Raw genomic sequence first — 14,809 nt, 5'->3', positions numbered from 1 at the left:
TAATTTTTAAACACTGAATGTAATATTACTATGTCATCTGTGTGTTTTGTGCTGCTATCCTGACATAGGTGATGTGGTGGCTGGAGAAGGCAATGTAGACGCAGTTTGTCACAGGGGGCGGAATGCCTGGGGCTCACGAGGAATTTTTCCATTATCCTGTGTAAAGGAGCTGGAGCTATCAGGCCGCTCTAGACAGCTGAGTGAGCGCAGTGCGGCTGCCCAAGATTCTGAGCTGCCTCCTTATGCTCTGGGCCAGGGTCGTGCTCTCATGAGTTTGCACGCCCAGCTGGATGAAGAGCTTGACTTTCGTGAAGGTGACATCATCACTATTGTGGGCATGCCTGAGCCAGGTTGGTTCCAGGGTGAGCTGGAAGGAAGGACAGGAATCTTTCCTGAGGGTTTCGTAGAGCTGCTTGCACCTTTGCGCTCGCTCCAGCCTGCCAAGTCTATGAGCCATGGACAGAGTCAGTATTCCCCATGCAGAATGGAGGAAGAGGAGGAAGAGGAGGAGAAGGAAGAAGAAGAAGAAGTAGAAGAAGAAGAAGAAGAAGAAGAGGAGGAGCGACTGAAAGACAGTGTAACAGGGCAGACCCAGGAAATAGATAAAGAGGAAGCTGGTGTGTATGGAATCGCACAGTATGAGTTCCGAGCTCTGGAGCCTGGGGAGCTGGACTTTGATGTTGGGGACAGGATACAAATACTCAAAACTTTAGAGGATGGCTGGCTTGAGGGGCAGTTGCAGGGCAGAAGAGGTATTTTCCCCCACCGCTTTGTTAAAATTGAAAAACAGTTAGAGGAACAAGTGCCCTGTGACAAAGAAGAAGAGGACAGTTATGCTTCTGATCATAGTTGTGGTCAAGAAGACCAAGCTTTACAAGCTCATGCTGAGGATGGAACAAACCATGAGGACTACACCGTGTGGGATCTGGACTACTTTGAGAGAAGAGAAGAATGCAGAGAGGCCTGTAAAAGGGACACACAGTCAGAAATCAGCTGTCAGGTCACTGTCAGCTTGACTCAGAATCAGCCAGGTCCCAGGAGACAAGAAAGGCCACCACCACCACTTGTCCATCCCAGTAAAACAGGCAATTCAGGCCCCAGGCCGCTCCAGAGAACTAACTCAGGAAATCTGATTCCACCACGACCACAGCTGCCTCCTCGTCCCAACCTCCACAACAGACAGAACAGCACAAGTAATCACAGCAGCCCTCCTGAACCACCACCTGTTCCTTACACCAGAAACACCAGCCTTAACCGACCTAATAGAAATTCAAGTCTTCAGAGCAGTTTCTCCTGGACAAGGAACAAAGGCTACTATGCCTCCTATGATAGCAGATTCCCCTTCAACAGCAAAAAATCTGCCAGTCAAGCCAAGAGCAGACAGAAGTTGACCCGCCACTCAAGTGTCAGTGATGCTGACCTTGGAACTTATGAACATGTGGAGCATAATATGTGCTCTCAGGAGAAGGGCACTAATGGACTGCCCACGTCTTATACATTAGGCGCTTTGTCTGGTGACCTGGAAGCCAAGTTATCCCAGCAGCTACTGGAGTTTGAGAGTAGCCTTCCTGGCAGGTATAGAGGAAATGAGGAGCAGTCCATGAGTAACAATCAATGTAAAGACAAGTTTTCCCGCCACTTTTCTATCATGGACTACAACAGCGAGAGTGACATCATCAAAGGCTCCTACCACCCATTGCCCCATGATTCACCTCTCTCTAGCCCCAGCTCCACTCTAGAAAGACGGAAAACCCTGCGCCCTCCTCCTCCCCGTCCCAGGATTCTTAGACGACCAGCACCTAGTATTTCTCATGGTCACACTTCTCTTAACAACGGTCAAGTTACTCAACAGCCCTATAGGCCAATGCGACAAGCTCCACGGCCACCTCCACCTTATCCCCGACCTACTATGCAGCATTCCAACCCCTTAGTCTCAACAGAGGAAGAGGAGCGTACACAGGAGGCAATGGCGGCAGAGGTTGACAATTCTCTAGAGAGGGAGAGAGAGATTGAGCAAGAGAGGGAAAGGGAGCAGGAGCAATATAGACTTCTCCTAAGACTTGAGGAAGTTGAAAGGGACATTGACATGTACACACACACAGCACAGGAGTTGAGTGCCATGCTAGAGGAAGAGGGAGAGGAGGATGAAGTGGCACGTCAGCAGGCCTTGGAGAATCTGGAGTTCTGCAGCTTCACTGTGGAGACTCTCACACTGGAGCAACAGCAGTTGCGAGGTAACGCATACCATCATAACCTCCAACACAGTAAAAAAAGGTACAATGAAACAAGTATTTATTTAATACACTGTAACTCATTGCTGAGTCAATACAGCACTGGTGTTACTCGATGCAGGCCCGAGCCAGTATGACTCGTTTCAGTTCAAGTTAAACCTTCCATTACAGATGTTTATAGGACTGAGAATTTTGAGAATATTCATGAAACAGTATAAGGTTTGTCCATTGCCTTCAAGCTAACAACATCTAGTCTTTCTCTGTATCACCCCTGGGAGTGAGAAATGGTCTTAGATATCTTTTTTTTTTAAGCAGTGACTTTTTTGATGAAAAGATTTATTTTCTATTATTATTCCAGATCATAGATTTATTTATCTATCCATAAAGGCAGTCATTGAGTCCAGGTCTGATGTAGAATTTGGTGCACAATATTAATATGTAGGCCATACAGCATTCACTGCTATGTGAATTCAACACACGTCAGATTTTACTTGAAATAACTTAGCACTAGGTGTGGCTGCATTGTTTTGTGAATCGGAGTAAGAAAGGGTGTTATCTTGTTAAACAATCTCACATGTGGTTAGTTTGAAAACTGAAGCTCAGTGTTCTTAAATATGTAGCACACTTCATATGACCGATGGGGGAAAAAGTGCTATTTTGATCCTCGGTCAGGAAGTATTAGTCAATAAAATGAATCCATTTTGCATGCTTTGGCTCACTTGCATATCCTCAACGTTGTATTAAAATGTTATTTAAGAAAATCTATACTGTACTATTACAATTACTCAGATTCAGAATAGATTCAGCTTGGATTTACTGGCACATATTCATCATGGTGCTTTTAACCAGTGTAGATCTGAGCACACGGACTACAATACAAATAAATTAGTGTTGTTGTATAAAACTGACATAAAAACCAGTGATGATTTGAGCATGTTAGTAAGGTGCAGAATTACAAAACTTTCACACATATATACAGAATGAGGGCCTCTTCTTTCTTTCCTTTCATATGGGTAAAGAGCATATCAGTGTTGTTAGGGCTGTGTGAAGATTATGGCTCAGTCAAGGATCCACCGCCGACTTTGGAGCGCTCTCTTTCAGTCAGAGTGTCTCAGTGTTCTTTTTAACCATGTTCTGTGGAGCAGGGCGATAATCGTGCCAGGTAGGACTGTGTACAAGTACAGGACAATGTACTGAAGGTACTGTTATGCTTTTTTAAAACTAAATATTACATACGGTAATCTGAGCCTTCGGATTTATTTTGTTGTAATGGTATTAGTGTTATTATACAGGATGTTTTTTAGTTTTAAATAGCATACATGTTCAGAAATGTCTGAGTGTACCACACAAGTAGTTGCACATGAAATGTCTTTACACAGCTATGTAAACGCTTTTGTTTGAGTTTGTGCCGCATAATCAAATCTAGTTACAAATTTCAACCAGTTTGTATAAAAACAGAAGTCTTGATTTTATAACAGAATTTATGGTCGATATTTTTTTTTTTATTTTAGAGTAATCTGACTGCTTCATATTCATTAGTAAAATTATTATAAGTTAAAATTTATAGGATTTGTTTACAGTCCTACAGTCTATTGTTCTTTGTATTTAATAACGTAATGAATAACTGTGTTAGTTCACAGGTTTCTCTTTCATGTTATTATCAGTATATGTATTTTTCCATTTTGTATCAGGGTGTGTTTCTCTGCGAGGGAGGGAGAGTCACGAACTCATATTGTTCAAATGGACGATGGGAGGGTTCATAGAACATCGTCTAAATTCTTGGTAATGGGAAGATCTTTAAAGTAGGTGGGTGAATAAAGGACAGAAAGAGAAAGAGAAAGGTACATGAATAATGAGTATGGATAATGAAAAAAAGTTGAGTAGTTCATGAAAACATACCGAGGCATGGGGAGCAAGGGAAGAGGATGACAACAGACACAGGAGGGGGTTGTACATGGAGAGGGAACATGAAACAAAAACATTGCGAGTTTCAGAGTTGAATCAAACGCTTTTGTGTGATCTGGAGACTCTTGTGTTTCTGCCATTCTCTCCGCTGATTCGCTTCTCACAGTGAACAGCTTTAGCATGGGGTAGAATTTGGACTCTGGTCCGAATTGATAGTGTGTGTGTCTGTGTGTCTGTAACTCCAGTTATCCTGCCACCTCCACCACTATGCCTCTTCTTACTCTGAACCTGTTAGGTCACTAATAAAATACACATGCTTATCTTGCTTCTGATCCCCAACTCCCATCTTTTTTGTTTTCCTCTTGTACAGATGAAACCCTTTTCAGTTTAATAGGGTTATCTTTTACCAGCACTAGAAACATGCCTTCGTGAAACCCAAGAGAACCTCATTAATAACATCATCTTAGCTATTGATTTTTTTTTGTTGTTTCTTCGTGCTCTGTTGTGAACAATTAGGTATAATTAAAATACCCACGCATGACAGGGTGATTACAGTTAAACCAATGATGATTTAATGATTGACAGATATTGTCTATTTCTCTTAGGCCAATGCATCTTTAAAAATCTGTTAAAATCTGTTGAAAAAAATGACACACATAACATATCATTCACCCATGTCTTATTTACTTCATATAAGCATTGGTACAGTTATATTGTTGCTCTCTTGTAAGGAAACAAACAGATTATTTAGCTAAAAGAATATGCATTGCTTTAGAGTGAAAGAACCAAGTATATGAAAATAAATGGTTTTCTACCTGTCATTAAACAGCAGGAATGCTGCACCTGACCTCCCTAGACTGAATTCTGGTAATATAAGATTCTTAGTGCTGATTACACTTCTTAAGTTTAATAGAAGAGAACAACACATACTTTCTAAATTGTCCTACACAAACTGGTTCTTTTCTACTTAACATATTTATCCTGTTTTCAGAGCCTTCACTACCTTCACTTTAGAATGATTTCTTCTTTTTGATTTGTTTCCTCAAGTTTCTTTTCTGTAGCTTGCAACAGCTTGAAAAAACACGTTCCTAATAATTACTCCTTCAGCCGGCTCAAAAGCAGGAGATATACTATACTGGAGGACATGAATAGCTGTTTTTTTTTCCTTCTTTCACTAAAACATGCCAGAGATCAGCACGGCCTTAGACAATAACCCATTGTGAAGTGTACGGGCATTTTAAACCACACAGTAGTCTCTGAGATAATCAGCCTGTGTCCAGAGTTTCCCAGGTCATCCCACTGAAACATGAAAGAAAGTTTTATAAAATCATGGGAATCATGCAAATGTGGGTCAGACAATTATCTTTATGCTGCTTACACGACACTGGCACCTAGTGAAAGGGTTATGCTAATCGAGTCTAAACAGAAAATAATGGGATCCTATTTGAGATAAAAGCTGAAGTTTGAGTGTCTCATAGCTTCAACTCTGTATTTCAAACTGATTAAATAGCTGTTAAACTAGAGCAGTTTTGTAAAGTAGAAAATAGGTAGGACTAAATTTATGGATATCTTATGGAATAATCGTTTGAAGAAGAAGACACAGTTCTGGTTGACAGTGTCAAGTGTGAAAACACCAAAGAAGAAGAAAGAAGTATCTGCAGAAAAGGAGTAAGCCTCTCCCTGGCATAAGGGCATTTCTGTGAAGGCTAGCCTTTGTTTTTCTCCAAACAGAGACTCACGGCCAATCACAAAATTCCTGTAATCCACCACTCATGTGACTCCACTGAATAATTACCCTTCGTTCCTCCCTCTTTCCTCCCCCCTCCCTTTTTTTGTTCGTCCTCTGCCTCGTTCTATTGGCTGGAAAGACAGAGGGAGTGAAGGATTGAGTTTCTTACAACTCCGCCACACAGTTCAGCTCTAGCAGCTGTGGGAGACTGAGGAAAAGAGAGATTGTGTACGCTTGGCCATGACTATGCCTGACAGGTGGACTCCTGTCTCTGTGGATGTAAACAGTGACTTTTCGAGGACTTAACACAGCTGGCTTTGGTGGAACATTCATTCTTCCAGACGGAATGAATGGTCAAATAGCACTGGGGCACCCTATGGTGGCTGCCCCAGTTCCATGGGATTTCAGCAGAGCTCCTCCTCAGAGAGGAAAAAGCATGGAGGAGTTGGTGAGTGACAGCTGGGAGAGGGAAAGGTACATCCAAATGCATATGCACTTTCAACAACAGCAGCAGCTACAGCATCTACAACAGGCAATGGTATACCCACAGGATTTTGGGCCTGCACCGGGCTATTTGGAAAACCAAGCCTACCTCAAACAAACCACTGGTATGCACCAAACCTGCTGGGAATATGAAGACTGTGACAAGATCCCATACAGAGATGATCTTCCACAACAGAGGAACCAGTTCTTCTATCACACACCTGAGGCTGTGTTTAAGGAACCCAGGAGTCCACAGAAGTGGACTGGAAACCACTGCTTCTATGAGCCTAAAGAAGATGTGAACTTTACTGACCACAGAGGGAATAGGGATCATGTACAGAGCCCGCAAACAAAGGAATATCCTAACCATATAAAACGGGACAGATATGACCATTGGGATGTGGATGAGTATTATGATGAGCAGGAGCACAAAAGGAGACGTGATCAAACAGGACGGGATGCTTACTATGACAGAGACAAAAGGGATTATTCTGATAAAAAGAGAGGCAATTACAGAGAAAGGAACCATTATGAGCATAGAGACAGTGATTACTATAATCATAAAGAGCTGGATACATATGACCGATATAACCAAAAAGATTTGGATAATTCTGACCATTATGAACACAAGGACAGTTTGCGAAGGGATTACTACGACTCTAGACAGAGACAAAAATATGCATATAGGGATACAGAATACTGTGGACATCGAGAAAAAGAGTTCAGTGATCTCAGAGGTTCGGATCAATATGTCCGTAAGCCAAAGGACCGGTATGACTGCAGGGCAGAGGGCCGTAATTACAATAGAGAGAGTGAGCAAGACCGCAAGAAATTCAATCGCTATGCATACAGGGAGAAAGACAGTGATGATCAGAGAGACGATGATCAGTATGAGCAAAGAAAAGGGGATTGCTCAAAATATAGGGAAAAAGATATTGATGATCGGAAAAAAGTAGACCACTATAAATGCAGAGAGAATCCAGATGTAGAATATAAAGAAAAAGACCACTATGCTTGGCAGGGTGATGCCCAAGCTGACCTTAAAGATAGGGATACATATGATTCTAGGAAAGATACCAGGTACAAACTCAAGGAGAAGGTCCAGTATGATCGTAGAGAAAAGGGTCACTATGAATATATGGAACATCTTCATGAGCAAAGACCAAAAGACAGTTATAGGGAAAGGGACCGCTACCAACTCCAAGGTTATGATCACTATTATCACAGAGACAAGGGTAACAAATACCATAGATCTGATGACTGCTATGATAATGAGATAAAAGAATATTTTGAGAACAGGGAATGGGAGGATGATCAGTATGAGCATAAAAGCAGGGATTACAGCAAAGTTTCCACAGATGGATACAGCAGTGATTATGACCGTTGGAAACACATAAAGGAATGGCAAAAGGATGTTTACCATTCACAGACAGTTAGAGAGAGGGGTGTGAGGAGCTACAAAGATCCTATCACTCTCACCCATTTTGAACACGAAGACACCAAAAATGGGGCATGCATCGACCCAGGCTCAGGGAGACTGGATGTGGAAAAACAAGGCTGGAAAAAGCAGAAGCCACAATATTCAGGTTCATTGGACAGGAACAGTTTCTACAGAAGAACGGCTCCAAGTTCGCTAAGGAAGTCTGAGTTTGTCATCAACAGGAAAGAGAAGCAAGGTAAAAATTTCTGTTCTAGTACAAACAGTACATCAACACCTACAAGGCCAGAAAATGTAAAACACACTGACATTAAAAGGATGACAGGGAAACCTGCCGAAACTATGTAGCAGTAGAGTCCACATGGTTAGCACCTTTATTTACAGCCAGGCTCTGACCTTCAGTTTCTGCCTTGTGTGGTATCTGATCAATTCAGGAAATGCCAGAAGTGCTGATTACACTGTCACCAGTGTAATTAGCCAGCAGTGTGTATATATGTGTGATTAGGTACTCTGGCTCCTACTGTAGAGCAGAGAAGGCTTCACTGATTCTTCACGAAAGGTGATCTTTTTACGCAAGGCATGTAGGGTGGAGAGACTAGTAAAGCAGGTTTTGTGGCTTCATGTTTTTGTTGGCTCTCTTTCTTTCCTTCACTGTGTTCTCTCATTTAGTTTCTACTTAGTGTCTTAAATCACTTTGTCGAAACGTGGGAAACATGACGTGGGAAAAGTACATGATTTGCAGAAATGACATGAAAAGGCTTGTAGGAACAAATGTCCTGGCTTTTTTTATATAGCATGTTCGATCATGACTTGATCTTGTGACTCAGATCAGGTTCTGTGGTAAAGCAACTAAATAGGAGGGTTCATCCCTGCCATCATAGGGAGACATGAGGAGATCTTGGAGGTTGACATGGGCCTGGGTATTTTTTTTATGGGGTGGGCGGTGGGGGGGGGGGGGGGGGGGCTTAAGGGCTTAAGGGTCAGTGTGATCAAAACACATTGGTTAATGACTTGTTTTGTGCTGGGTCCAGGTGTATTTTGTAAATCTGTTCCCCTTAAGTGTAACTTGTTTTATCCACTTATCTATCAACCCCCTAAGAAGCGTTGAAAAGTAGTGAAAAGTGAGATTCCTTTGACCTGTGTTGTGTATGACATAGAACAGGCAGCCTGGGGAGCCCTGGGTAATCCTCTGTAGTGCATAGCTATAATTACCCATTGGGGGAGGAAAGAGGCTCGGAAGTCTTGTCTGGGACTAGGACGTGCCTAGCACCAGAGACCCTCCTTTATACATTTTAAAGTGAGCTGAAACTGCAAAGAGAATAGTTCACATCTGAAAGGAGGGTCAAGCTTCCTCAGCTTGACTCACAGACTGAGCTCAGCACTTTTGGGTTTTAGGGACCCCAGTCTAATTTTGCTATAGATATGATGGTTCAGATGATTCAGAGCTATGTAATTGAGAACAGAGCTCTCAGCTACAAAGATTTTTGTATTTATGTGGCCTCACAAAAAAAAAAAAAATCACATTTAACTAGATTCTGCTTGAGAAGCCAGCTTTAATTCTCAGTGGTTGCTTATTACAGATACGATTACTTAGTTTAGTTTCTCGTTTTCTACCTAATAGTTAATGTAAGCTGCAACATTCACCAGGGACAGTGACCAAAAAACACAAGTTCAGTCTGAGTATCAGAGGTCATTTGATAGTAAGACTTGACCAGCTGGTATAGTTAATGCTTATCGAGACAAATGCTGCTTAATCCCTGTGCAGCTGTCCATGTAGTTGGTCTTGAGTGGGATTACAAAGAAATGTTTAGGAAACATGCACACAACCTTCAAATAACATTAAGCTTATGGACAGCTTGATCAGCATCATGAGCAGTCTACACAATATGTCTTGAGAAGTATTTATCTAATAATGTAGGTCAGCTACACAGACACACAAATGCAACGGTCAGCACCTAAGGTGACTCTTCACTACTTTATTAAATTATTTTTCTTAAACTCTTGTTGATCCAGGTATGGAAAATACATGGTGACACAGATTGCAGTTTTTAATTTTTATTTTATGAGATAAAGTTTTAATGCATATGCATATAGTAAATATAAAACATTAGATAATTATACGATATAAAGAAATTATAAAATGTTACCTGTCTGTCTCGAGATCTTCGTAACAAAGGTGTTAAGGAGATGACAATGTGTACGTTCATATGTGTGAAGAGCACTAACTATTGTATTGAGTTATCAGTCAGCATGCAGGCGCCAAGTTTAGTGCTGATGAGACACAAGAGCAGCCTTCTAAGGATTGATGCCAATGCAAAAAACCCTTCTATGTTTGACTGTTGAATGAGACCTTTCAGCCATGTTTTATATCTTTTTTGTCCTCGAATGTCTTGCTTTGTCCCATTTGAGCCCTAGATAAAGGCAGTAGACATGTGTGTATTTATAGAGTATGTTTGTAATGCTAATCTGACTGTTTTGAAGGGATTACATACACCCAAATCACTTACACTGCATGGTATAATGTGGAACCTTATCAGACAAAGGTGGAAAGAAGAGTGAAATATTGTCAATGCAACACTATTGATTGCATTTAGATTAAGGATGCGGCGTTTATGGATTGCGTCAGATTGCGACCTCAAAGTCGCAAAATTGTGAAATCTCAATAGGGCTGGGAGATTTCACAAAAATTGTCAAATCACAAAGTAGTGTAAGGAACCAAAATTACTTTTTTGAATTATCATATCAAATATTATTCGATAGAGTCTCTAAATTGCTTAAAACACAAAATACACTAAAAAGTAGACAAAACATAATAATCTACAGCCTAGTCAGCAGCTTGTTATGGTGAGTAACAATGAGCCCATGTAGTTCTCATGTAATGTTTTTGTTGATGTTTTAGACCTGCACATTAGATCATACTGTGATTGCAATTCAGACATCCGTGCTTCAGCAGTCAGAATGTGCTATGTACTGTAAATGTGTTACTCCTGAAACAGACAAGCCTCTAGTTTCATGAATACTCACATACTTGCGTCTCTGGTGCGTAATAGTTCAGGCTTCTCAACCTACACAAGTATTTGATGATACGTAAGTCCTGAGGAAGTACTGGAATGTGACCCCACTGGCTTTTGAACAATAGCAAGACAGACCCGTGCCTTTTTGTTGAGAAAAAAAATGTAGAATATATTTCCTGTCTTGAAGATACCTCTTTTATTAACATGTTTTTATTAAATATATTGTCTACTATGTCTAGCTTGACCTGTACAGTAAGATTTGTACGTATTTTCTTTAGCATGTTTACTTTAGGCTTACAATAAATCTCGATGTGCTTATTTGGATGTGATTATTGCTTTGTTTGCCATTGTATTAGAAGTAAGTAGTGAAAGTAATCTATGCATTTTCAAACTTAGTATCCGACTCCACCACATGCTTTCAATCTCGGGTTGATTACGTTGGTCTACCAACACACGTATCTATGGCAACTGTGCATTCTTGTGTGAACTTTGTGCGCAGTGCTGATAGTGTGTGACTTTAGACTGCTGTGATAGTTAAACAGCTCAGAGGGCAGACTCTCAGCGTCAGCCCATAAATCACACTCGGTTCACACTTCAAACAGAAACACCCCTTGAATTGCTTTCAGTTCCGTAATTGTACTTTCGAGAAATTGTTCAATGTTTTTTTCTGACTCTAATTGGTTTTGTCTCCTTTATTTTTATTTTTTATTTTTTTTATGTGAGGCACATTATTAAGAAAACCGTCTTTTCCCACGAACATAGATTTTACGTTGGAGCTCAGACCTCATGAAAAGAAAATGTCCACCTGCTTGTTGATATATCTAAACAAAAGTGTGAATGAGGAATAGGATCAAGAGAGGCCTCATTTTGAGAGATCCTTAAGATCTTGATGGAATTTAGATGAGTTAGACTTTTGTATGCAGGGATTGGTCACTGCAAAGTCATGGGCCAGACCCCCCAAAATCACTTGGCATTGGAGTTGATGTGACATTTGTGTGTGAGTGTGTGAGTGTGTGTGTGTGTGTGTGTTTGTGTGTGTGTGTGTGTGTGTGTGTGTGTGTGTGTGTGTGTGTGTGTGTGTGTGTGTGTGTGTGTGTGTGTGTGCAGACAGGCCTCAGGACTCCAGCTCCAGCCTTTTGTGTTTGTGTGCACTAGTGAGTGTGCTCACTCAGTTGTGTGTAATGGTTGTAGGTTCCCATGCATTCACATGGAAATGTGGGCACAGAATGGAGCCCGTGTTCCAGACTTGGAGCTGCAGAGAGACATAACAGGTTCTCAGCTTCACTTCTTTAGCAATCAGCTTCAGAAGAACACATTGCTCATGACTTTGCCACTTGTATGTTTGTGTCTGGTTGCCAGGAGGACAGGTGTGTTTACAAGTTACAAGAGGTTACATGATTAACACCTTTAGAGTTACTTTTACAGTCTTAAGCAAATGTTCTATGAAATCATTATAATTACAAAACAAAGTTTTAATTGTAACCCCAAAGTAACTGTATCATTATTAAATATGTGTTTAAAGATTTATTTATGTAGCACAAACATAGACAACTTTGTGAATTTATGGAGCAGGCTACTGTGAAACTTACACAACACATGAAAACCATGCCTTTATATGGTTGCATCATATAGATAGACTGGATGATTTATAGCCACGGACCACTGTTGAACTGCACCTTTGAAATGCTCTTCTCTTTGAGTTCTGTGCTGTATTTACAGGGCCAGAGCTTTGACTAGGGAAACTTCTGTACTGCCATCCCTGGGTGTGTGGGGGCTACAGAGGAGGTTGTCAGGATGAACACTATGGAAAGAGATCAGACACTGTGCATGAATTACTTCTCATGGACAAAACAGAAAGAGGGGAAGAAAGAAAGAGTCTTTTGTATATCTGCTTGGTATTACCCTTTCATCCATTCACACAAGCGTTGCTGACAGAAGACACTTTCTTATGGGTTTGTCCCATATACCACTCCTCTGCAATAATGTACTTATAATGACTCGTTTCACTCTTCTGATATGGCACATAGTTAGTATTGCTGCCTCACAGATCCAAGATCTGAGGTTAGATCCTGAGATTGCTGTCTTTCGGAGTTTCATGTTTTCTATAGGTGGCTATATAGGTTTCATCCTGGGTTTTCTCCCACCTCCCAAAAACATGTCAGTAGTTGCATTAGCTATGATAAATTGCTTCTGGATATAAAAAGTGTGTGTGTGTGTGTGTGTGTGTGTGTGTGTGTGGGTGTGTGGGTGTGTGTGCCCTGTAATGGATTGGCAAACCATTGAGAGAATATTCATGCCTCATGTTCAGTGTTCCTCGTATAGACTCCAGATATACCTTGTGACCCGGACCAGGATAAATTTTACTCTTAATAAATTTTATTCTTCTGGACACAGGTCTCATGTTAAATCATGAAATACTATTTTTTAAGTAAAGTACTAATTCTGGAAGTGTAAGTTTAATATTGCCCGATTTCTCAATAGTTGCCTGACTCATTTATTGTTTAAGCATAAGTGTTTGGCTGAAAGCATTTATTACAGAAATATTCATTGAGTCATGGCTGGGAGTGAACTTCCGGTGTGTTGACACGTTGATCTCATAGAGTTTCTTCATAGCCCTGGTATATAGAAGGTGGTGAGTTGTACCACATTGTTATTTGTACCCTGATAAATAAATCAATATAATTGAAGCAGGGTGTGATTTTTTTATTTATTTTTTTTATTTTGCCGTGATTGCTTAAGCCACACAACTGTTTCCTATTTCTATTTAAGCATCTAATTAAATGACATATAACCTTCACAATGTGATCAAAGCCAAAACCAGGAACGTACAGAATATGATTAATCCAGAGAGATGGCATTGACTAACCATTCATACCAACCAAGGGCATAACATTGTGTTTTCACACAGAGATGGCTGTGCTGTCGGCCCAGCCTAAATCGCAAGAACCTGCTCCAGCCACCACAGAGGATCCTGAGCAAAGAATGTTAGAGAAAAGGTCAAAGGTCATAGAAGAGCTTCTGCAAACCGAGAGAGATTACATCAAAGACTTGAACATGTGTAAAACAGAAATTATCCTACCCCTGCAGGAAAAAAAGGTAAGTCTTAGTACAGCACTATGTAGTTCTGTAGATTGTGTATATCGTTTTTAAAATGTATTCTCAGGCTTTAACTTTTGTTCTGATCTGAACATTATGCTTATACATTAAGGTCCAGAATGTGGACTTTGATGGGCTCTTTGGCAACATCGAGGCTGTAACTGATCTCTCCACACGTCTTGAAAAAGCTCTTTGCGACACAGACTCGATAGGTAAGAAAAAAATCTCTACGTTAGTGTTGTTGCACAAACCTTATTTTTAAAATATACTATTTATTAACTGCATCATTTGCTCTTTAGGAAAAGTGTTCTTGGACTTCAAATCAGAGCTGGAGGAGGTGTACAAGGTCTACTGTCAGAATCATGATGATGCCATTGCTTTGCTGGAGTCCTATGAGAAAGATGAATATATTCAGAAACAGGTGCTGGAATGCCTGGAGAACCTCAGGTTGGTCAGAGAAAAGATTTATTTAGATTTATGAACTACCAATACATGTTTGAAGCATGAACATGATAGTTGCGATAAGTACAGTAGCTATTTAATGGTTTTGTTTATTAAAAAGAGGCAGTCGTGTGAGTGAGATCATTATTTAATGGTAGTGCTCATGCTAATGTGCAGGAACATAGGCCCACACCTACAAAACAAATGTTATTGATGATTCTAAGTATACACACAAATATCTTACTTGTGTTGGTCATTTTTTATACAGTTTAAATGCCCGAAGTCTTCCTTGCAAATAATGATGGTGTGACGTCTAACGTTATCAACAAGTTTAAGACATTTTCCTTTTGGTTTTGCCTTTTGACTCATTTATAATTTGTCATAACGTAGTAAAGTATAACCAGTGAATGCGAGTCGCATTATTTCACTCTGCTTGTCAGGCTTCTCGCTAACATATTTTATAGTCTGTTTT

General features: G+C 40.5%; 1 protein-coding gene across 3 annotated transcripts in view; it reads left to right on the top strand.

Moving 5' to 3' along the window:
• The window catches only part of LOC113638918 (dynamin binding protein), a 32,095-nt gene that overhangs the window by 11,617 nt on the left and 5,669 nt on the right, over nucleotides 1-14,809 (top strand). For 2 of the 3 annotated variants that reach the window (XM_047817302.1, XM_027140435.2), the window contains exons 4-7: nucleotides 69-2,234; nucleotides 13,709-13,896; nucleotides 14,009-14,108; nucleotides 14,196-14,343. In XM_047817302.1, coding sequence (XP_047673258.1) covers nucleotides 69-2,234; nucleotides 13,709-13,896; nucleotides 14,009-14,108; nucleotides 14,196-14,343 — 2,602 coding nt within the window. Of the gene's footprint in view, nucleotides 1-68; nucleotides 2,235-5,759; nucleotides 8,025-13,708; nucleotides 13,897-14,008; nucleotides 14,109-14,195; nucleotides 14,344-14,809 lie in introns of those variants that run through there. The other variant, XM_047817303.1, reaches the window with a different exon arrangement.

This window comes from Tachysurus fulvidraco, chromosome 8, assembly GCF_022655615.1.
Source record: "Tachysurus fulvidraco isolate hzauxx_2018 chromosome 8, HZAU_PFXX_2.0, whole genome shotgun sequence".
Lineage (NCBI taxonomy): Eukaryota > Metazoa > Chordata > Actinopteri > Siluriformes > Bagridae > Tachysurus > Tachysurus fulvidraco.
This window is presented reverse-complemented; position numbering and strand designations above follow the sequence as displayed.